At 42.7% G+C, this 24,480-nt stretch overlaps 1 protein-coding gene across 2 annotated transcripts; it reads right to left on the reverse strand.

The window, feature by feature from the left end:
• Positions 1-410: 410 nt before the first annotated feature.
• ENPP4 (ectonucleotide pyrophosphatase/phosphodiesterase 4) lies at positions 411-22,606 on the reverse strand. Of its 2 annotated transcripts, none has more exons than XM_063442056.1 (4): positions 22,596-22,606; positions 8,968-9,813; positions 1,957-2,127; positions 411-1,431 (listed from the first exon to the last, which is right to left on the reverse strand). In XM_063442056.1, exons 2-4 carry the CDS (start codon positions 9,794-9,796, stop codon positions 1,070-1,072), a joined length of 1,362 nt encoding a protein of 453 aa, XP_063298126.1. In that variant the 5' UTR covers positions 9,797-9,813; positions 22,596-22,606; the 3' UTR covers positions 411-1,069. The 2 variants fall into 2 exon arrangements, with proteins under 2 accessions (XP_063298126.1, XP_063298125.1); XM_063442055.1 differs by lacking the exon at positions 22,596-22,606 and adding an exon at positions 22,485-22,494.
• Positions 22,607-24,480: the final 1,874 nt, after the last annotated feature.

Below are 24,480 nucleotides of genomic sequence, written 5' to 3' on the forward strand. Positions count from 1 at the left end.
CATCTGGGGGAAGGCTTCTAAGAAATGCCCATTATTTAAGGCAGTGGTGTGATAACCAGCACATACCTACAGTCAGTAAGTAGCTAAGCTTACTGGCTGCAGGCGGGTTTAGAGTTTGTCCTGGTGAGACAAAGCGATGTGCAGAAATTAAATATGGTTTGTATGTTTCTGTCGCAGCCAGTAGAAGTGCTGCTTTTGCTCACTTTTAATGATAAATTCTCCTATTAAAGGGAGATCCGATGACCCTCTCCCTCCCGCCTCCCATCCCATGTTGGTGAAGGGGTTAAAACCCCTTCAGTGACTTACCTGAATCCAGCGCCGATGTCCCTAGGCGCTAGGTCAGGCTCCACCCACGCTCCTCCCCCGCCGACGTCAGCCGGCAGGGGAGACCTAACGCTTTCCTATGGGGATTTCGGCGACGCTGGAGGTCCTCATGCATAGCGTGACTTAACCCTGCAAGGTAATTATTGCAGTTTATAAAAACTGCAATAATTACACTTGCAGGGTTAAGCGTGGTGGGAGTTGGCGCCCAGACCACTCCAATGGGCAGAAGTCGTCTGGGTGCCTGGAGTGTCCCTTTAAGTATACAGTAGAAAAAAAGGTCATATTTAAACACATACTTCCCAAAGAGGGAAATACCTGTAAGAAATATAAAAATATATCTTGACTACAGAGGCAGCAGACCAACAGACCAGAATAACATGAGTTTTAGTTCAACACAGCAGGTGTATTAACCCCCCCCCCCCCCACACCCCAAACACACACACACACACACACACAAAAAGAAACAATCAAACCTCAGACATACAAAACTGCTTCAGAAAATATTTCCACATTACTAGCAGGGAATCTTTGGTTTAAAGTACTCTGTTGTGCTTTGCCGAAACTCTAAAACCAGGTAAAATGTGATCCACCAGTTGTTGTAGAACTACAAATAATGCTTTGACAGCCATAAGTGATAAAGGGAAATTCCCTAGGTCTGACAAAGCATCATGGGAGTTGTAGTTTTAAACAAGCCGGGGGGGGAGGGGGGGTTCCACTTGAGGCGCCTGCACTAGAACACCCTGATTCACCCAATTAAAGGATCATCGTCATCCTGGAACTCAAGCCTTGTAAATTGACGCGGGGAAGAAATCTTCTTTCTCAGCATTATTATGATACATGTCAGTGTGGTGAGAACCATTAAAGAACCCAGCACAATCCCAATGGCTTCTGGGACATGTATGCACCACTGATCAACCAGCAGACACTTGGTGTTGGACAGCGTGCCATTGTTGGGCATTTCCTTTAATCCAAGGATGTGACACATCATAGGGTAGATATCCACCATGTTTATGGTGGAAATTTTGTAATTCTTCTGAAATGCTGGTCCGCGGGCAGCCAGGAAGGGATGCATGCTAGGTAGGCGGTTGTCATAGCCATGATTTCCCACTGCAATATAGGAAGAAATTACTTATCATTCATTCAGAGCTGTATTTTCCACCACTCATTTTACATTTAATTATTCCCAGTTTTCAAAGACATAAACTAAGTGCAACAAAACAATGTGGGCTAAGAGAAGCATGTTATAGAAAAATAATGTGCTTTAAGGAGCATACAGTTCTACTCTAGGAGTTTCTTTTTGCACCTTACTGCTTCACAGACTTAATATACAAGAGATGTGCCATGTGTACACCTGGATTTTCAGACCGAGTGTACAGCGCATTTAATTTAAATTGACATTTTCCAGTCAATTCTAAACAAATTTAACATAGTTGTGCTAAGTAACTGCTAGCAAAAGTATAGGTTGGTAAAAGAGCCTTGCACCCTTTTCACATTGGTAAAAAAGCTGAAGGTTCCCCATACTTATGGCACATAGAATAATCAGTACACATCGAAAACCATGATGTGTATATATAGTCTTAGAATTATAAGATCTTCATTAATAGCGAGGTAATGGTGAACAAGAAACCTTACATGTTTTTAGTGATCCGTTCTGCACGATGAACCAGCCTTCGTCTGCCACTAGAAGTATAGGCTGGATACGGCTATTATGTTTGTAGTGATAATGGTCGGGTATGTCCTTTTTCAGGTACACCTGCATGTTTGTACTGCAGTTCTTTAGCTTGCTGTATACATCCTGCGGATCTATGGAAAGAACATTTATAAGAGCCAGGTCACTTGAACATAAAACCAGGATTTGGATTTTTTATTTTTTTTTTATTCTATTTGTGTTGTGCGTAGAGATATAACAGTGGCATGTGAGGTACCCCAAAGGCAGTCCTCCAGCGCATTAAAACAGTTAGACATGGAGGTACGTGATGTTACAAGCACATTTTTTGGGCTATACACAGTATGGATTTACGTTGCTTACATATAATATAACGTGGAATTGTTAACGTTGGAACCTTGGCTTTAATGTAGGTTGCTTTGTACGCTGATAATCAGATCATGTTACAAGTCAAGTATTGAGCAGGCTGATACAAAAGAAAGGGTGTCTCACTCTGATAATAAGGCACAAGTTTGGACTAGCGTGTCTAGTGGTACTAGTGAGAGTAGGCTTCTGTGTTATGCAGGTAAGTTCACAGGCATGTAGCTACAAAAGAAGTTATATGGTAATGAGACTTTTACAGGCTAGGCATATGTTACAACTACCTTTGTCACAGTGGGCTACCTGAGATCTGTGCAGATTAACGGTCTTATCATTGCAGGTTTAGTGTGTAAGCTAACATGTTTCAGGGTACATTCTTGTCTAGTCATCCGAAGTGGGAACATTTGAACTAAACATAACTTTGTATTTAAGTAATAACAATATGGCTACCAACAATAGGTAAGGTTTTAGTAATAACAGACAATGTATAATATGATCATGGCTTGTAGATGAACTGCACTTTTTTTTTTTTTTATATATAACATTAAGAATTATGAATCATGGAGCAGAGATTTTAAAGCTGATGATAAAAATAAACAAGATATATCACTACATCCTCAGATACATGAGGCAAGAGTCCACCAGGTGGCATCACGTGGGACAGGTTTCTTAATATCGCCAGAGTGACTATAAAATGAAAGTAAATAGTGCAAGCCAGATGGGGGCTATGGATTGCCTGTAGGGAGATTGTCAGCCTATGCCTGTGTCAGGCATCATTAGTGGATACTTGCTGTGTCCATGACTGGGAGCTGCTTTGGTCATCTGCTTGCAGGGCAGTACGGTCTCTCCGGGGTGCTGTGGGCGTACATCCTGTTTGGTCGCATCCTGAATGGCTGCCGTGGCGGGGCTGCTGATGCTCGGATCCTCCAGCCTGGGTTGTAACAGGGGGCACTTCCCTGCGTCCTCGGGTCCCTCTCCCATACTTGGGGGGACCGTGGGCCCTCCGGAGCCTCGCTCTCCCAATGTTCCTTTGAGTGTGTGGATGGTGGGTCAGATTCTGTTCCATTGTGCTTCCCTGCCCAGAAGGAGATTTGTTGTTCCGAGCGGGTAAGTGGGATCTCTGTCGGGCATGCTGGGGTAGACAGGAATTTTTGCCTTGTGCTCGCTTTGCGGTGGCCATTTTGTGCCCTCCTCGTGGTTGCGGTGAAGGGTGAATCCCACAGTTGATTTCGGCTTGAGTTTGCAGGCGTCTTTCTAGTCTGAGCCAGAATGCTGCGAAGATTTTGTCCAGCCGTGCTGTGTAGCCAGCTTGGTCAGTGAGGCTTGTGTTTGGCTCCTTCGTGCTCTCTCCTGGTTTCTTGAGCGCCATTATAGCCGCTGTCCCAGGGGCATTCCGGAGCCGTTGGGTGTCAGGCTGTACTGCGGGGGTAATCGCCCCCAGCGAGGACCGGGATATCCCCCGCCAGTTCCAGAGGGGGGGGGGGGGGGTTTGCAGGGCTATGTGTAGATTGTTCGCTTGCGAGCGTGTCCTGTGCTGGGGGATCGGCCGCCTCCCCCAGGCTGCAGGCTCCGCTCCGAAGTAGGCCTCATGGCCGGTGCAGGTATTTCCATGCAATTTCGGTGCGAGTCAGGTATCATTGTGTGCCCTGTATGTTCCTGTTTCGTTCTCCGGGCTCAGTTTGCTGTTGACCCCAATAGTTTGTGTAGGATTGGCGTTTTTGTGCCCTCTATTGCAGGAGCCCTCAGAAAGCTCGACCGGCCATCTTGGCTGTCAGACCCTGCCCCCCAGGATTTGGATTTTTGAAAATATAAATCGTTGATTACATACACTCTCACTTTTCGTTGACTACAGCAGGTTGAGAACATGACACTTTTTAAATTAATACAGTCGTGTTATGGGGGGAAAAATGAATGGAAAGGTAAGTCTACTAACTATAGAATTAGTCATACAAACCTGTATTCTCAACACTATAGTAAGCTCCTATCCTTCACATACTAGGACCCTCATGCACAAATTGGAAAAGGGTTGAAAACCATTCTCCTCCCTCCCCCCACTTACCTCCTCCTCCAGCAATGTCACGCTGTTGGACATCCCAATGCACATGCTCAGTGAGCGCGCATTAGGCCTTCCAAATAAGTATTGAATCATAGCTTTCCTATGGGTATTTTGAAGACGTTGGACGTTGTGACGAAGTGCCCTTCGCCACTTGGGCCTGGAGAGGACTGCTTGCCAGCCTCTTGCCATGTGATTATGGTCCCTGGGAGATTGGGCCCTTTAAAAACAGTATTCGACCCTAACAGAGTGCATGTCACTCATTCTGGCCCTTTAAATACAGTAGGGCCATTCGGTACTTGCCCTGTGTGAGCAGTGATACCCCCAGATAGCTATGCCATGGAGCCTATTCATATAATGAAAGACTATGGGAAAGACTTTGGCTCCATGGCAATTAAACTGTATTTGTGTGGTCTGCGTGCCATTCACCTAATAATGTGCAAGCAGACCTGAGCTATCTGGGGATATGTTACATGTCTGTGTTTAATGTATAAAAAGTAACTATGTATTTTAAAGTGTTTTACTGTCTTTGTGTAACCATGTGCTCAATGGAGTCTGCCTCTATCCCTGGATAATTGGATTACTTCCCCCCATTGTCTCCAGGATAGAGGCCTCTGTGAAACCTGTGTGAGCCAGATTTTGCCATGCTGCCAGGGGTTTTAAAAGATACTTTACTAACTTTTGAACCCCTGGTCTGATTCATGCCAATTTTTAATATGTTGTTCCCCTGAATAGATTGATTGCTAGGAGTGTAAGCTGATGTCTGCTTTTCCTGTTCGTCTGCTAGCAGCTATTCGTGAGGTTCCAGTTTGGAGTGCTATTTTGTATCCAGTTCGAGAGTTTGGTGTTCTGCAGTAGCTGTGCCTGTCTCTCAGAAAGGGGCATATCGCCTAAACTGGGTTTTATCCTCTTGTAAATGAAACGGTCCGTTACAATTGGTGGCAAGCGGCGGGATCGTTCCTACAGCCAGAAGGACAGCTACAGGAAACACCATTTCTTTGGATTTACAAGTGGGGGCAACGCATGTCCCAGTACAGCGACTCTAAAAGCAACAGAATGGAACCAGCAGTGTTATACGAGGAGGAGGACCTGGATCGCCGGGATGCATTAAGGAAAAGCATCTGGTACCAGGCCCTGGATGTACAATACCAGCGGGGTGAGAGTCTCCCCAGTGAAGAGCAGCGGTTGCAGAAGCAAGTGGCCCTGCGGATGCCCTTCCTGGGAGAGCAGCCCCTCTCACCAGTGGGAGACAGTAAGCCCCACAACTGTGCAGATGGGACCGTGGTCTCTGCACATACAGCACAGGGGGTAGGGATGGTCGGTCCTGCCCCCCAGCGACCGGGCTGTTTAGCCAAAGAGGAGACAACCGGTCTCTCTTCCCAGCGGCAGCCTGATTTCCAGGAGGAGGTGATGGTGGATCCCTCCACCTTACAACAACCAGCGTGCTGGGGAGTGGAGGCAACCGGCCTCCCTCTCCTCCACCAGCCAGAGGTACCTGAGGTAGTGGACCCCATAGATTTGTCCTGGAGACACACACAGATGGCAGGTGGAGATGGGACCGAGGTCTCTCCACCGGCCCTACAGGGATGCTGGGTACCCGGCCCAGATCCCCAGCGGCAGTGCATCCCACAGGTAGAGGAGACAACCGGTCTCTCTTCCCAGCGGCAGCCTGAGTTCCAGGAGGAGGTGATGGTGGATCCCTCCACCTTACAGCAACCAGCGTCCTGGGGAGTGGGGGCAGCCGGCCTCCCCCTCCCACCGCAGCAGGAGATACCGGTTGAGGGGGAAAACAACCCTAACCACACTGGCACAGATGGGACCGCAGTCTCTGTGCCAGTCCTACAGGGATGCTCGACGGGCGGTCCAGATCCCCAACCTTCCCCGCAGGGATACCAGGAGGAGGTAAGCAAGCCTTCCCCTCCCCTGCTACATCCCGACCGGGTCCTGGGGGCAGTGGATGAGCCTACGATACCCACTGACCCCCTTCCAGCTGAAGAGCTGGCATCCGGGCAGAGTGTTGCTAGCCTCTGCCCTCCCTTTTTCCCTGGTCCAGAGCCTGATTTACCGCAGGCTAAACCAGCGGAAGAGCTGGCAGCAGAGCAGAGCGCCGCTGGCCTCTGCCCCCCAAGTAACCCCAGCTGTCTGCCTAGCTGCGCCAGGGAGACCGAGGAGGCTGAACTGTCCCACTACAACCTGGAACCCACAGGCCAGTACCATTTATTGTGGGGGGGTTACTCTGTGAACTGTTTACTGTGGGTGGGCTGCCCGACTAACCTAGGTACTGACCGGCAGAAGGTCAGGTACCTGTTTAGTCTTCCCCCCAAAGGGAAGATGTATGACGAAGTGCCCTTCGCCACTTGGGCCTGGAGAGGACTGCTTGCCAGCCTCTTGCCATGTGATTATGGTCCCTGGGAGATTGGGCCCTTTAAAAACAGTATTCGGCCCTAACAGAGTGCATGTCACTCATTCTGGCCCTTTAAATACAGTAGGGCCATTCGGTACTTGCCTTGTGTGAGCAGTGATACCCCCAGATAGCTATGCCATATAATGAAAGACTATGGGAAAGACTTTGGCTCCATGGCAATTAAACTGTATTTGTGTGGTCTGCGTGCCATTCACCTAATAATGTGCACGCAGACCTGAGCTATCTGGGGATATGTTACATGTCTGTGTTTAATGTATAAAAAGTAACTGTATTTTAAAGTGTTTTACTGTCTTTGTGTAACCATGTGCTCAATGGAGTCTGCCTCTATCCCTGGATAATTGGATTACTTCCCCCCATTGTCTCCAGGATAGAGGCCTCTGTGAAACCTGTGTGAGACAGATTTTGCCATGCTGCCAGCGGTTTTAAAAGATACTTTACTAACTTTTGAACCCCTGGTCTGAATCATGCCATTTTTAATATGTTGTTCCCCTGAATGGATTGATTGTGGATATGGATTTTTATGTGAATGTGATGTATGGTTTTAGAGTTATGAAAGTTGGGTAAAAAGTATGTTTTAACTGTATGTATAATGGGATTATGTGACACACTAAGGGGAGGGGATGTGTGGTTTGCACCCGTGATACTATTGGTTATTTTATGCCTCCCCCTGGGTGTGGCCTTAATGTGTTCACTTGTAATAAAAACCAGGCTGGGTGTGGCAGCACCTCAGACCACTGCTTGACTCTCAACACGGAGCCTTGTCTCGTTCTTGGGGGGATTCACTGTATGCTGTTGGAGATTGATTGCTAGGAGTGTAAGCTGATGTCTGCTTTTCCTGTTCGTCTGATAGCAGCTATTCGTGAGGTTCCAGTTTGGAGTGCTATTTTGTATCCGGTTCGAGAGTTTGGTGTTCTGCAGTAGCTGTGCCTGTCTCTCAGAAAGGGGCATATCGCCTAAACTGGGTTTTATCCTCTTGTAAATGAAACGGTCCGTTACAGACGTCCTCATGCAAAACATAAGGACGTCCAGCTTCATTTCACAGGAGTTAAACTCCCATGTGAATCAACTCTAGTGGCGGTCTTAAAACTGAAATTTAAACATTGTAGTTTCTTGAAAACTGCAATGTTTTCACTTACAGGGTTAAGGAGACAGGGCCACACTAATTGCACCAAGACCACACTAATGAGATGAGGTTATCTGGGTGCCTTTAACCCCTTAAGGACCAAATTTCTGGAATAAAAGGGAATCATGACATGTCACACATGTCATGTGTTCTTAAGGGGTTAAAGGACAGTGAATAGAGTACCAAAACATTTACTGGGGTGAATAATTAGGCGGGGCAGAGTAAAAAAATACTCACCTCTACTGCATTTTCTTGTTGAGGTAACATCATCGCCCCATGATACCTTAGTCATGTACATGTGGGCTTCAGCTTCTAACAGACCATAGGAACTGCAAAACGTAACTATTTTGCACAAGCATAAGCTAATTTTTAATTATCCATTAGGTTATGATAAATGTACAAAGTGACAGTTCCTCTTTAAAACTACGTTGCTTTTACACATGAAGACGATAATGTGAAAAAGTCACAATGTATGTAAGTGTCAGATAACTTGCGTAATGCTCTAAGAAGGAGAAGGATGCCATTAGTCTATTGAGATCTGTGCATTTTCTGGTCACAGGCCACGATCTTTAATCAAGTTAGATTGCTACTGGCTGATAAGATTACTATAATGGTAACGTGTAATTCAGGTATTCATTCCTCTTCAACAAACGAACGTTTTTTCACAGCTGCCACTTGTTCGCCAAGGTCTTCCCACCCTACTTACCCCTCTGTTGCTACAAATATACTCCCTTTCTTCCTCATTAATCCTTGTGCCCTGCAACCCATGTGCTCATCTAGCCAATCGTGTTCTCTGCAACCATGTTCCCATCTGTCTCTGTCTGCAACCAACCACATAATACAATGCAATGTCTAAAATAGGTAACATTCTAAATCAGGGCTTGACAAATGTTAGTAAACAGCACTAAGAGCAAACTAAACATACCATGACCAGTCAGCAAGTTATTCTAAAAGTAATGTAAGGAAATTTAAGCCAATGAAATGTCAAAAACAACAAGTAATTCATCTATACGTACCACCAACTGGAAGCACAGCTCCAATCGTACTGGAATCCACCAGTATGTATTTATCACGACTAATGCAATCATCTAGTTTGATAACCTTATCCTTTGAGCACTCGGCCATTCCATGGTCACTGGTTATAATCACATTGACCGTGTCCCAGAGTTTAAACTCCTTCAACTTTGACATCAAGTAGCCAACATTCGCATCCACTGCACTCAACACTTTTGACATGTTTGAGGCATCATCAGGTCCATAACGGTGTCCGCTAGAGTCAGGCTCATGCCAGTACAGAAGGGCAAAGTTGATTGGATTGTCTGGTTTCATGAACCAATTGGTGAGGTTATTTACCCTCTCAGAAAAGTTTACATTAGGGTCATAATTGAGATAGTAGGAAGGTGTGAAATTATGATTGAGCAGATCAGTGCCGGGCCACATTCCAGAGCCACTTTTATGACCCTGGAGCTGATTTGTCAACCAAATGGGAGTTGCCTGATCCCACCAGAAGGAATCTTTATAAGTGGAGGTGTTAAACGTCTTGTTATTTTCTGAATCATACATTTGGTTAGCCACTATTCCATGGCTTTCGGCATACAGGCCTGTCACTATAGAATAATGATTGGGAAAAGTTTTTGTGATAAACACATTTTTTACTTCTTCTACAAGCACGCCTTCCTTCATAAACTCCTGGAGATTAGGTAAAGAGAACTTTGACAAGTAATCCGCCCTGAATCCATCAAAGGAAACCAGGATTAATTTGGATGTTGTGTTGCTTTTTGACTGATCCCCCGTACAGAATGTCAGTCCGTGCAGAAACATTAATATGGCAATCACTCGAGACATCTTCCAATTCAAGTTACCTGGAAATATAAGCAAACCATGTTAGGGCTACATAGCATTGTGAACAGTTTTGAGCTCAATAAAGCATTTTCTTTAATATTAGCAGTGTTGGGTTATCTACCTACTTCAAACTCTTAATGATTTTAAGAATTTGGCGGACATGAGTTTAGTGATGAGACACGATACAAGGACACGTCAGCTGGTTTATCCAAAGGTCAAGGTCAACTACAATTTGCATATTTAAAGGACCACTATAGGCACCCAGTCCACTTAAGCTCAATTAAGTGGTCTGGGTGCCAGGTCCCTCTAGTGTTAACCCTGCAGCTGAAAACATAGCTATATTTCACTGAGGGTTAATCCAGACTCTAGTGGCTGTCTCACTGACAGCCGCTAGAGGCGCTTCCGCGCTTCTCACTGTGAAAATCCCAGTGAGGAGACGCTGGACGTCCATAGGAAAGCAGTGAGAAATGCTTACCTATGGGCGGTTTGAATGCGCAAGCGCATTTGGCGCTGATGTCGGCAGAGGGAGGAGAGTTCCCCAGCGCCGAGGGAGCCCGGTACTGGAGAAAGATAAGTGGCTGAAGAGGTTTTAACCCCTTCAGCTCAGCGGGAGTGGGACCCTGATGGTGGGGGGGGACCTAAAGACCCTATAGTGCCAGGAAAACACGTTTTTTTTCCTGGCTCTATAGTGGTCCTTTAAGTTTGGGAAGAGAATTCAGGATGATAAATATGAGAACAGTAGTAAACACTACTTTTAAAGAACCCCTAAATACTAAGGTAACAAAAATTGACTTGCAACAATCAACAAAGACTAAAACTAGCAGATGATCTGCTTCCTTGGCTCATCATCAGAAGTGTTTCCTGCATGGACGGACTATACTCACCAGGAACAACTACATTAAGCTGTAGTTGTTCTGATTACTATAGTTTCCCTTTAATGTAAACATGTCCTCAAAACCTAAACTGCCATCCAGAAAGAAAGATGATTTCAAAAGGACTCCACACATGCAAATTCTGTCTCATTTCCCCCAATTTCTTAACTGGCTGTTATAAGTTTAGCATTTTAAGAATGTCTTATTATTTAACTATTCAACGGACAAATAAGCACTGTTACTAAAATATAACATAGCAAAGTATTACAGAACAAAAATACCTTAAATGTATGTTTAGAGTTAGCTTACTGAAACACACGCACTTCAAAGGACAGGTTAATGAGACATCAACCACTTATTAGCGCAATACATGCACTTAACTGCGTGTAAACTTCAACCTCCGCTATAATCGAAAACCCTTGAGGACAATTTTTTTTTTTCTTCCACCTTGTAATATCAAATCATAAACACTCACTTATTAAACAAAAGTTAAAAGAGAACCATAACTTCTCCAGCAATTAGACCACTGAATAAAACACTGAAAACCACCTATAACTTGTGTTGCCCTTTTCTCGTGTGAGGCTCCATTCTCTTTCAAATGCAAGATTTAAAAAAACCTAAACAAAAAAAAAACCTAAACAAAACACAATCCAGGTTGGCCCTGGCACACATTGCTTTGGAGGAAGAGAAACAGAAATATTTGTTTTCACCTGCTCAGTGTTTAAAAGAATTGCACGTTCGAAAAAAAAAAAAAAAAAAAAACAAGTTTCGTAATGTACATACACATTATCCGAAGCAGAAAATAAGTACGAGATTGACAAATAAACCGAATGAAAAGCTTGCATTGCTGACATAATACCAAAAAGAACACAACATTACGGTCTGCCATTTCAATATTACTCCAAATATTCACAGAGGAGGTGTACATAGGTAAAGCACTGTATATAGATAAATAGTGATAATTAAATGTTTTAAAAGTAGTCTATTATTTTTAATTCATATATTCTACATACAAAGTGAAGCAAAAAAAAAAAAAAAAGTATAATGGAATCATATTTAGTGTATGTAATTACAATTATATTTCTCTACACCCAATGCAACTGGTTTTATTTTCTAAAAAGTGAAAACGTAGGTCACAGATGGAAGCAAATGTTCATATCCGCATTTCCTTGCTTTCTTATTAAGACGCTTTACCAAGGGCAGCCAGGCACAAGTAACATGTGGCATTCAACCTACTATAGAATACAACTCCTATTATACTCGCAGCCAATGCCAACCTAGACTGCAAGTATATTCAAGTTAACTTAAAGCCACAGTCTATGGAAGGTTTCCAGTATCAAACAGACGCAATGCAACTGTATTTCTGTAAGAAGAAAAAATAAATAGAAATATAGCAAAAATACATGATATGCTGCATGATCGTGTATATGGACACTTGATTATAACATATCGCATTCCAGACTCTTGAAATAACAGTCCTACTTTAGTACGGACGTTCTCTGGTATTCCTATTTTGGAACATTGCTGCAGTATGCTTTTGATATTAACCCAAAGGTATTCCGCAGGGCTAAGATCAGAGCTCTGGGCAAGCAAGTCAAGTTATTCCTCAATTATTTCAACAAACAAGTGGACCTCACATTGCACAACGGCAAATTACTGGACATACACAATTGCTTAACATGTCATTGCTTGCTTCGGTTAAAATGCCCCATTCATAGAACTATGGGGCATAGTGTGACCCATGAAAACATCTCTAGAATATTAAAGGGACACTGTAGGCACCCAGACCACTTTTGCTCATTGAAGTGGTCTGGGTGCAATGTCACATGTTCCTTAACCCTACAGTGGTAATAATTGAAGTTTCTGAGAAACTGCAATACACCCTGTTCCAAATTATTATGCAAATTATAATTTTCTCAGTTACCTAAATAATTGATGTAAATAACAGTCAGCAGAATTCTCATGTTAGCAACTATTAAGAGTACAATTCAAATTGTATTGCACAAACCTCCAAATTATAACAGTATTTTTTTTAAACATAAAAAACTTACAAGGCACTGTTCCAAATTATTACGCACAGTAAGTTTCAAAACACTTTATAGGTTGTAAAGAACTGAAAATTGTCATTTGTTGTGTTTGCAGCATATTTACTGCAATCAAAAGCTATTTCAATTAAACTTATAACAACATTTTAACTTTTTAAACATTTTAACAGGTCACGTTACATTTTAAAATAGGACCCCTTATTTGATAGCAGCTTCACAAGTCTTGCATCCATTGAACTTTTGAGCTTTTGGACAGTTTCTGCTTGAATTTGTTTGCAATATGTCAGAATAGCCCCCAGAGCTGCTGTTTGGATGTAAACTGCCTCCCACCCACATAGATCTTTTGCTTGAGGATGCTTCAAAGGTTCTCAATAGGATTGAGATCAGGGAAGGATGGAGGCCACACCATGACTTTCTCTTCTTTTATCCCTATAGCAGCCATTGATGCAGAGGTATTCTTTGCAGCATGATATGGTGCATTGTAATGCATGAAGATGATTTTATTACGGAAAGCATAGTTATTCCTTCTGTACCAGGGAAGAAAGTGGTCAGTCAGAAACTCCACATACATTGCAGAGGTCATCTTTACACCTTCGGGACCCTAAAGGGGCCGACCAGCTCTCTTCCCATGATTCCAGCCCAAAACATGACTCCACCACCACCTTCCTGACGTCACAGCCTTGTTGAAACAGGGTGGCCGTCCACCAACCATCCACTACTCCATCGATCTGGACCATCCAGGGTTGCACGGCACTCATCAGTGAACAGGACTGATTAGTCTTCATGTATTTGTCTGCCCAATGCAGCAGTTTCTGCTTGTGAGCATTGGTTAGTGGTGGCCGAATAGAAGGTTTATGCACAGTTGCAAGACTGTGAATGGGTAAGGCAGTGGCTGAGTGACAGGCAACAGAGGGTTGTAGTCAATGGAGTATATTCGAAGCTTGGGCTTGTCACCAGTGGGGTACTGTACCAGTGGGGATCTGTACTTGGACCCATTCTCTTTAATATTTTTATTAGTGATATTGCAGAAGGTCTTGATGGTAAGGTGTGTCTTTTTGCGGATGATACTAAGATATGTAACAGGGTTGATGTTCCAGGAGGGATAAGCCAAATGGAAAATGATTTAGGTAAACTAGAAAAATGGTCAGAGTTGTGGCAACTGACATTTAATGTGGATAAGTGCAAGATAATGCATCTTGGACGTAAAAACCCAAGGGCAGAGTACAGAATATTTGATAGAGTCCTAACCTCAACATCTGAGGAAAGGGATTTAGGGGTGATTATTTCTGATGACTTAAAGGTAGGCAGACAATGTAATAGAGCAGCAGGAAATGCTAGCAGAATGCTTGGTTGTATAGGGAGAGGTATTAGCAGTAGAAAGAGGGAAGTGCTCATGCCATTGTACAGAACACTGGTGAGACCTCGCTTGGAGTACTGTACACAGTACTGGAGACCCTATCTTCAGAAGGATATTGATACCTTAGAGAGAGTTCAAAGAAGGGCTACTAAACTGGTTCATGGATTGCAGGATAAAACTTACCAGGAAAGGTTAAAGGATCTTAACATGTATAGCATGGAGGAAAGACGAGACAGGGGGGATATGATAGAAACATTTAAATACATAAAGGGAATCAACACAGTAAAGGAGGAGACTATATTTAAAAGAAGAAAAACTACCACAACAAGAGGACATAGTCTTAAATTAGAGGGACAAAGGTTTAAAAATAATATCAGGAAGTATTACTTTACTGAGAGGGTAGTGGATGCATGGAATAGCCTTCCAGCTGAAGTGGTAGAGGTTAACACAGTAAAGGAGTTTAAGCATGCGTGAGATAGGCATAAGGCTATCCTAACTATAAGATAAGGCCAGGGACTAATGAAAGTATTTAGAAAACTGGGCAGACTAGATGGGCCGAATGGTTCTTATCTGCCGTCACATTCTATGTTTCTATGTTTCTATGTTTCTACTCTGGAGGACTGTACACCTTGATATCCGTGGGACTCCAGAGGCACCAGCAGCTTCAAATATCTGTTTGCTGCTATGTAATGGTATTTTAGCAGCTGCTCTCTTGATCCGATGCATGGATCTGGCAGAAATCTTCCTCAATGTGCCTTTATCTGCACAAACCCGTCTGTGCTCTGAATCAGCCACAAATCTCTTAATAGTGCGATGATCACGCTTAAGTTTTCGTGAAATATATAATGTTCTCATACCTCGTCCATTGAACTATTTCACTATTTTCGGCAGCAGAGAGATATTGCATGAAAATGGTGCTCTGCTTAATAATTGTGGAACACCTTCCTTTAGTAGTTTTTCCTTAAATTGCGTTCACCTGGCAATCTAATTATCACAGGTGTCCGAGATTGTTTTCAGTGATCAAAAGAGCCCTGAGACACAATGCGATCCATGAGTCAAACTGAAAAACAAAATATTTCATCTTTGTGACACTTAAATAGAATTTGCATAATAATTTGGAACAGGGTGTAATTACCTCTGAGGGTTAACTCCTTCTCTAGTGGCTGTCTACCAGACAACCACTATAGGGACTTCCAGAATTGAAATGGACCTTTGGTCCGTTATCTGACGCTGGACGTCCTCACATTCTGCATGAGGACCTCCAGCGTCAGATTTTTTTCCCATATGAAAGCACTGAATAATGCTTTCCTATAGGGAAATCCTAATGTGAGTGCAGTCATTGCTGCACATGCGCATTAGGTCTCCCCCGCTGGCTGACATCGGCAGGGGAGGAGCGTGGGCGGAGCTGGATTCAGGTGCTGGGTTCAGGTAAGTGACTGAAGGGGTTTTAACCCCTTCAGCACAGCGGGAGGGAGGGCGTGAGGGAGGGGGGCACTGCAGGAGCCTATAGTGCCAGGAAAACGGGTTTGTTTTCCTGGCACTATAGAATCCCTTTAATCTTGCCCCACCAATATTTGCACTTGGCACTATGCAATCACGCAGCATTCTACTGGCATTTGCGGACCCTAGGTGTGACCGATGAATTACCAGACGTTGAAGGGGTATTTATGAATCCAGAGATCAGAAAACAAGTTTCCACTACTCCAAAGTCCAATGGCGGGAAAGCTTTATGCCACCTGAGACCACACTTAGCGGAGCACACTATCATATTGTGTCCATGGAAATGTGTTTCACTAAAAAGGTGCCAATATGATATTTAGGCATTTAAAAGAAAAAAAAAAAAAAGATATTCATTTATATGTCTTTTTAGGGTTAAAAACAGCAGAACAAAAGCACCATAAGCAGAACATGCTAAGAACACAAAGTACTCAGAAAACATGATGCCAGGAAAACAAGCTAATAGAGATTGGAAGGATGTGGTTACTCTATACATCTCTCCATCTGTCCAGTTCAGGGCAACTTCACCAGCAGATACTATTAGCTGTGTGTGTGATTTTAAATGAGTCATGGCTTGGAAATGTACACTGAGGTGGCCAATGGACATAAAGTCCAGAGGACAGAATAAAGTCACTAGGGTTTGCAAGAAATGTTTATAAATTTAAAACCACAATTTATTGAAGAACATAAGTATCACATAGAAAACAAAAAACAAAAAACAGTATATAATTCCCTAAGGAGAGCTAATAAGCTCAGCAAACCTGATGGGTAAGAATGTAGAAGGCTACTGGACTATAATTGGAAGGAAGCTATGAGGTGGGAACCTTTGTAGCATAATCCTCACCAACAAACAGGATGGGAGGAGAGAGTGGAGATCTGTATCTCAGAAAAGAAGGCTAGCCTATAGAACTAGACACAGATAAACTAGTAGGATAATGTAACAGGAAAAACTTGAAAAAGGAAGCCTCCTATTGCTAGCATATCAAGTCTATAAAGCTAAACACAGATGTGCTTTGCAAATACTGTAACCAAAAATGCTGAAACAATATTTCCCACTGTAGCTGTGCAGAATGTCTGAGCTGCTAACAAAGAGACAATAGCATATACAGAGAAGCCTTCACTAAACTAACTAAGAAAAATACGACTTCAAAGTTGCTATCTAGAAAAATTATAAAAAGTGCAGAGGTATGAACCCACCAAGTCAGTCTTGTAATGCGGTCATAAAAAAGATTTCTCAACTAGCTAGGTTTAAAAATAACTTGTAGGTCGCTAGCTGAGTAAGTAAAAAAAGTAAAGACTGTAGACTACATAGAAGTAAAAGCATCATTCCATCCATTCATTACTATGTGCAGAGAATGCCCTAAATTGACCCCATAAAAGAGAATAGTCCCTCATGGAATGCTATATGAATCCTCACACCATAACAAAGAAGTGCCCAACTAAAATGTGCAGTGAATTAAAATAAAAAATAAAGCCTGACGCGCGTTTCGGCGCTACTAAAGTGCCTTCGTCTGAGACATTAACAAGTACACTAACCTGTGTAGCTATTTAAGAGTTAATTAAACTGTTAATGGCTCCAAAAAAAAAGCCCACACTAAGTCTTAATTGAATACTATGCTGCCAATCTACTTCCCTAATACTTCTTTACCTTTTGTGTCACTTTACCCCACTTCCTCTAGCATGTAAGCTCATTGAGCAGGGTCCTCAGCCCCTCTGTTTCTGTGCATCAAACTTGCCTGGTTACAATTACATGTTTGCTATTCCACCCATTGTAAAGCGCTACGAAATTAGTTGGCGCTATATATATATATATATATATATATATATATATATATATAATGATAATGTTGCCACTTCTTCATGGAAATGGATCCTAGTAATGCGATGTAATTCAATAATTTGATAATTATGCTGCTGATGAGTTTACAATGTTAAAGTGATCACAATCTGACTGTTCTGATACTTTAATAAAAATAACATTGATGTCAAATGTAAGCCTGTAGACCTGAAAATATTGTTTTTTTCAAGACTATAGGTTCCCTTCTATCACTGTGACCACTGTTTACCCCCTTTACTTATAAACATTAAGTTATATAAATATTATGCAGGACCCGATGAAGCATTGTAAATCAAGATTACACACCTCATTTCCAAATGCTGAGTTCCTCAATCAAACAGTGCTATGAGCTCAGAGAAGCGTTTTTGGATTGGGAAGTGCCTTAAGTGGATTTCAGCAAGACAACCAATAGGTATATTAAACCTTTCAATGGGAATATTGCTGTTTCTACAAAACAACAATAAAATGTTTAAATGGCAGGACCACTGCACCCACTTAATTGAGATGAACTGATCTGTGTAATTTTAGTGGTCCTTTATATAACTGAAAAAGCAATCTCTACATTAATTAATATCAACAGAATAGGTTCTCACCTTCAATGTCTTCTTAACTTTACATCAATATGCTACCAGGTGACTGTTTAAAGGGATACTATAGTGCCAGGAATACAAAGCTGTATTTCTGGCACTGTAGCTACCTCTGCCTTCAACCCTCCCTTGCCACCCCTTGCCCAGGTAAATAAAGGGTTAAAAACCCTTTATTTACTTACCTGATCCCAGCACTGATATCCCTCCAACGTCCCACAACAATTGCTCATGAGCATGTGCGGCAAATGCCATGCACGCATTAAACCTCCCCATAGGAAACCATTGAATCAATGCTTTCCAATGGGGAAAAAATCTGACACTGGAGGTCCTCATACAGAGCGCGAGGACGTCCAGCGCCAGATACCAGACCAAAGGTCCATTTCAATTCAGGAAGCCCTCTAGTGGCTGTCTGGTAGACAGCCACTAGAGGCTAACTTAGTGTTGCAATGTAAACTGCACCCAGACTACTTAATTTAGCTAAAGTGATCTGGGTTCGTACAGTGTCTCTTTAAAACTATTTTGGCCAATAATCTGCCGTTCTCTTGTCAAATCTCCACAATATGTGATTGAAATTAATTTTCTGTAGGTTCTACTGAGACTTGCAGAAGATATAAAATCCTTAAGAAGGAAACTATTATGATAAAATTTTATAATAAAATGAAATCTATAAAGAAGTGGTTATTTCCACTGTAATTCTGCACTGTATGTGTTAACAAACCTGCGAGCGGGGAACGATACTTTTGAACACTAACAGCAATCCACATTCCAGTTTGAACTGCAAACCTCCAAATTAAAGACAAAACAGTACAAACCAGTAATCCGGAGCCACAAAACCTGTTCCGACACTCACAGTCTGTCAGGTTTATTTACATAAAATGGGAATTTCAGAGAATTCTAAATTATTTTCACATTTTAGGCCACACTAGCCAAAGTTCTTAGTTCTTACACATCAATTTGAAATTTAGGTCGAATTCCTAGTATTGACATGCATTTTGTTTCAGGTATTGTACCGGAGGATTGGAGGAAGGCAGAAGTTGTTCCTATATTTAAAAAGGGTCCAAAATCCTTGCCTGGAAATTATAGACCTGTGAGCTTAACTTCTGTGACTGGGAAAATATTTGAAGGGCTGTTAAGGGATAATATTCAGGAATTCATTGGGAAGAACTTGTTATTAGCAATAAACAACATGGTTTTATGAAACATAGGTCATGTCAAACTAACCTAATTTCATTCTACAAAGAAGTAGAAGTATAGATCAGGGTGTTGCAGTGGATGTGATCTACTTGGATTTTGCCAAGGCATTTGATACGGTTCCTCACAATAGGTTAGTCTTCAAACTAAAAGAAATTGGTCTAGATGAATATTTTTGTTCTTGAGTAGAACATTGGCTTAAAGGACCACTATAGGCACCCAGACCACTTCAGCTTAATGAAGTGGTTTGGGTGCTAGGTCCATCTAGGGTTAACCCTTTCTATTGTAAACATAGCAGATTCAGAGAAACTGCTATGTTTACATATGGATTAATCCAGCCTCTAGTGGCTGTCTCATTGACAGCTGCTAGAGGTGCTTCCGCACTTCTCACTGTGATTTTCACAGTGAGAAGATGCCAGCGTCCATAGGAAAGCATTGAGAATGCTTTCCTATGGACTGGCTCAATGCGCACGTGGCTCTTGCAGCGCATGCGCATTCAGCCGCTGATGACCGAAGGAGGAGGAGAGTCCCCAGCGCCGAGGGAGCCCGGCGCTGGAGAAAGGCGAGTGTTTAACCCCCTTCAGCCCGGCGGGAGTGGGACCCTGAGGATGGGGGCACCCTCAGGGCACCATGAAAACGAGTTTGTTTTCCTGGCACTATAGTGGTCCTTTAAGGATAGAGTACAACGAGTTGTCATTAATGGTAAATTTTCAAGCTGGACAAAAGTAGTAAGTAATGCCCCACAGGGTTCTGTTTTGGGACCGCTTCTATTTAACATATTTATAAATGATGTTGAAATAGGCATTGAAAACCATGTTTCAGTGTTTGCAGATGACACAAAACGTTGTAAATGTGAGCAGGATATTGCTTTGCTGCAGAGGGATTTAGATAGATTGGGGGACTGGGCACTAAAATGGCAGATATAATTTAATGTAGAGAAATGCAAAGTTATGCACTTCGGGGTCAAGGAATGCACAAGCAACTTACACCCTAAATGGTAGTGAATTAGGGATAACCACACACGAGAAGGATTTGGGAATTGTTACATACAACAAATTAGGCAGCAATATGCAATGTCAATCTGCAGTTGCTAAGGCCTATAAGGTTTTGTCGTGTAAATATGGGCATACATTTTCAGGATGAAAATATAATTTTGCCTCTTTATAAAGCGCTGGTAAGACCACACCTTGAATATGCTGTGCAATTTGGGGCACCTGTTCTAAAGAAGGATATCATGGCACTAGAAAAAGTGCAGAAACAAGCTACATAACTGATAAAAGGAATGGAGCATTATAGTTACGAAAAAAGGTTTAAAAATTTAGATCTCTTTAGTTTGGAAAAACGGCGCCTGAGAGGGGATATGATAATATTATACAAATATATTCGGGGCCAGTACAAACCATTAACTGGAAATCTATTCATAAACTGTCAGGGTACCTGCTGTCTCTACCTCAGAGGAGGTGAGACACTTAGAATTCCGCCCTCTCAGAGGGGCTGACTCACTCGTTCCTCGCAGTCCTCTCGGCCGTTTACACGCCGGACGCCTCTGATCCGCCTCCTTTTATGACGCGGCTCTAGTAGCCGACGTCATGACGACTATCCGTTCCGACCTGTCAATCAAGTCCTGAGCACTAATCAGGACTCGTCGGGGGCGTGATCATCTATTTAGAACCGGGGTATAAAATAAGGTTTTGTGTATTGGTTCATTGCCCTGTCGTGGTTCTAGCTAGTCTAGTCACTCAGCGCTCTTATTTCTATTTGTCTCTTTGGTTCTGACCCGGCTTGTATTATTTCTACCCTGCTTACCTCTATTACCTTTTTGACCCGGCTTGTCTCTCGTTTACCTGCTCTCTCGTTCCCTCGACCTCGGCTTGTCTCTAGACCATTCTTTGCTTACTCCTTACGTTAGTCCGGCCATTCTAAGGTCCGGTATACGTAACTTCTCCTGTTTGTACTCTGCGTGTTGGATCCCTGTCCCGATCCTGACATAAACAGGGCTATACATAGGACACGAGGTCACACATTTAGGCTGGAAGAAAGGAGATTTCATCTAAGGTAAAGAAAAGGTATTTTTACGGTAAGAGCCATACGGATATGGGATTCTCTTTATCAGAGCCTAAACAGATGTGTAAACAGCAATTGGATAAATACTTGCGAAAACATACAGGGATATAATTTCTAATTAGTGGGGTAATAGCTGCATGATCCAAGTAGACATCTGACTGCTATTTTGGGGTCAAGAAGGATTTTTTTCCTAGTTTGTTGCAAAATTGGAAGCGCTTCAGACTGTTTTTTTGCCTTCTTTTGGATCAACAGCAAAAACATATGTGAGGAAGGCTGAACTTGATGGACGCAAGTCTCTTTTCAGCTATGTAACTATGAATAACACAGGCAGTGTAAATGTGGCACTGTAAAGTGAATACCGAGCTTTGTTACACAACATGTAATTGTTCCTTAGGTAAGGTGACTTTTTCACTTTGACATAGCAAAGTACGTTGTCAAATCAAGATCATATTCACATTACTGTTGACGGGGAGCCAGGAGAAGGACTGCACCCACTTCTATTCAACCTGCCATTTCCTGGTATGGTCATGTGACAGACATCTTTACAGAGTAACCTGTGAGGGTTACATATTCTACACACACACTATAGAACTTATCAGGAGAACAGGCAAATCTCAACATGCATATCCAGCAAAACATCAGGTGCCCTATATTCATACTATCATAGTTCAACAGTGTCAGACACAGAGAGCAGATCGTGACCTCCCCCCCCGTACTGACACAGAGAGCAGATAGTGACCCCCCCCATACTGACACAGATAGCACATTGTGACCCCCCCATACTGACACAGAGAGCAGATAGTGACATCCCCCATACTGACACAGAGAGCCGATAGTGACCCCCCCATACTGACACAGAGAGCAGATAGTGACCCCCCCATACTGACACAGAGAGCAGATAGTGACATCCCCCATACTGACACAGAGAGCCGATAGTGACCCCCCCATACTGACACAGAGAGCCGATAGTGACCCCCCCATACTGACACAGAGAGCAGATAGTGACCCCCCATACTGACACAGAGAGCAGATAGTGACCCACCCCATACTGACACAGAGAGCCGATAGTGACCCCCCCATACTGACACAGAGAGCAGATAGTGATCAGATAATAATACTCACAGGACAGACAGTAATAATACTCACACAGTGAGGACAGACAGTAATAATACTCACAGGACAGACAGTAATAATACTCACACAGTGAGAGCAGTAATAATAATAATAATAATAATACTCACCCAGTGAGGACAGTAACAGACAGACAGTATTAATACTCACAGGACAGACAGTATTAATACTCACACAGTGAGGACAGACAGTATTAATACTCACACAGTATTAATACTCACACAGTGAGGGCAGACAGTATTAATAAATACTCACACAGTGAGGACAGACAGTAATAATACTCACACAGTGAGGACAGACAGTAATAATACTCACACAGTGAGGACAGACAGTATTAATACTCACAGGGCAGACAGTATTAATACTCACAGGGCAGACAGTATTAATACTCACACAGTGAGGACAGACAGTAATAATACTCACAGGGCAGACAGTAATAATACTCACACAGTGAGGACAGACAGTATTAATACTCACAGGCCAGACAGTATTAATACTCACACAGTGAGGACAGACAGTATTAATACTCACACAGTGAGGACAGACAGTAATAATACTCACAGGGCAGACAGTATTAATACTCACAGGACAGACGGTATTAATACTCACAGGACAGACATAATTAATACTCACAGGACAGACAGTATTAATACTCACAGGGCAGACAGTAATAATACTCACACAGTGAGGACAGACAGTATTAATACTCACAGGACAGACAGTAATAATACACACAGGGCAGACAGTAATAATACTCACACAGTGAGGACAGACAGTAATAATACTCACAGGGCAGACAGTAATAATACTCACACAGTGAGAGCAGTAATAATAATAATAATAATACTCACCCAGTGAGGACAGTAACAGACAGACAGTATTAATACTCACAGGGCAGACAGTAATAATACTCACACAGTGAGAGCAGTAATAATAATACTCACCCAGTGAGGACAGTAACAGACAGACAGTATTAATACTCTCAGTACTCCCAGCCTGGGTCGGTTATTACTTCTCCCTCCACTTCCTCCTTGTTTCTGACAGTCTGCGACGTCAGCGGGCGGTGACCGTTTGAATGGGCGGGGACAGTTACCATGGTGACGCGGTGTGATTGGCCCTGTGCAGTATAAAAGGCGGGTTCTGCAGCCAGTGGCCAGACCTCTCAGTGTGAGGAGATGGGAGAGGGCGGGGGGCGGATTCATTATCTTAATAAACCTGGTATTATCACTATAATATAAACACGATATCCTCATTTTACTGTATAAACACAGCCTTCTCTTCCTCGTGGTAATATAAACATAATATCTTCATTATATAATCTATACAAACAACATCTCCATCCTCACTGTGTAATCTTTGGCCAAACCTATGCACTTCCATTGCTAGTTATTCATTATTCATGGGTCTGAGTATACATCTCCATTTCTACACACTAAACAACCATTACACTAATGAAATACAGGGCTATCGGTAACAATAATACCTTGTCTCAAAATACAATCCCCTGAAAATGTTTTATATCTTCTTTTTATGAACTGAGAAAGGAATTGCAGATTTGAGTCCAGACTAGAAGAGCTGGAGAGTTCTTACAATTTGACTTCTTAAAATCCGCAATTCTGGTATCATCACAATTACACCAAGTCTATAATACAGCATTATTTATCGCTGCCATAAGCATATTGGGAGTGGGGGGCCCTCTAGTGCGCAAGCAACACATTTAAAGAGTATCGCATATTTAAATGGTTACTTTTTGTGGCAGGAAGGAGGGGGTCTTGTCATTTGTTATTGGGGGCCATTCCAGTCTGACAGTCTCTCTCTCTGCTGCACGTCACTCCTCCCAGCTAACACTGAGAGCCACGAGGGAGTCAGAGTGGGAACTCTGACTCCCATCCACCTGAGCCACCACTGGACCCCAGTGAACCTTAAAGGTAGGAAACAGGAGGGTGACTAAACTATTTTGTGTGTGTTTGTTTGTGTATGTGTCTTTGTATGTATGTCTTGTGTGTGTGTCTGTATGTATGTATGTATGTATGTGTCTGTCTGTCTGTATGTGTGTGTATGTCTTTGTATGTATGTGTATGTCTATATGTGTGTGTATGTATGTAT

This window comes from Pelobates fuscus, chromosome 2 (assembly GCF_036172605.1).
Source record: "Pelobates fuscus isolate aPelFus1 chromosome 2, aPelFus1.pri, whole genome shotgun sequence".
NCBI classification, from domain to species: Eukaryota; Metazoa; Chordata; class Amphibia; order Anura; family Pelobatidae; genus Pelobates; species Pelobates fuscus.

Coding starts and splice junctions, on each gene's coding strand:
- ENPP4 (XM_063442056.1), bottom strand. CDS start 9,796: ATGTCTCGAGTGATTGCCATATTAATGTTTCTGCACGGACTGACATTC. Junction 2,128..8,967: donor AGCTGTGCTTCCAGTTGGTG/GTACGTATAGAT, acceptor TTCTTTCCATAG/ATCCGCAGGATGTATACAGC. Junction 1,432..1,956: donor GAACGGATCACTAAAAACAT/GTAAGGTTTCTT, acceptor CCTATATTGCAG/TGGGAAATCATGGCTATGAC.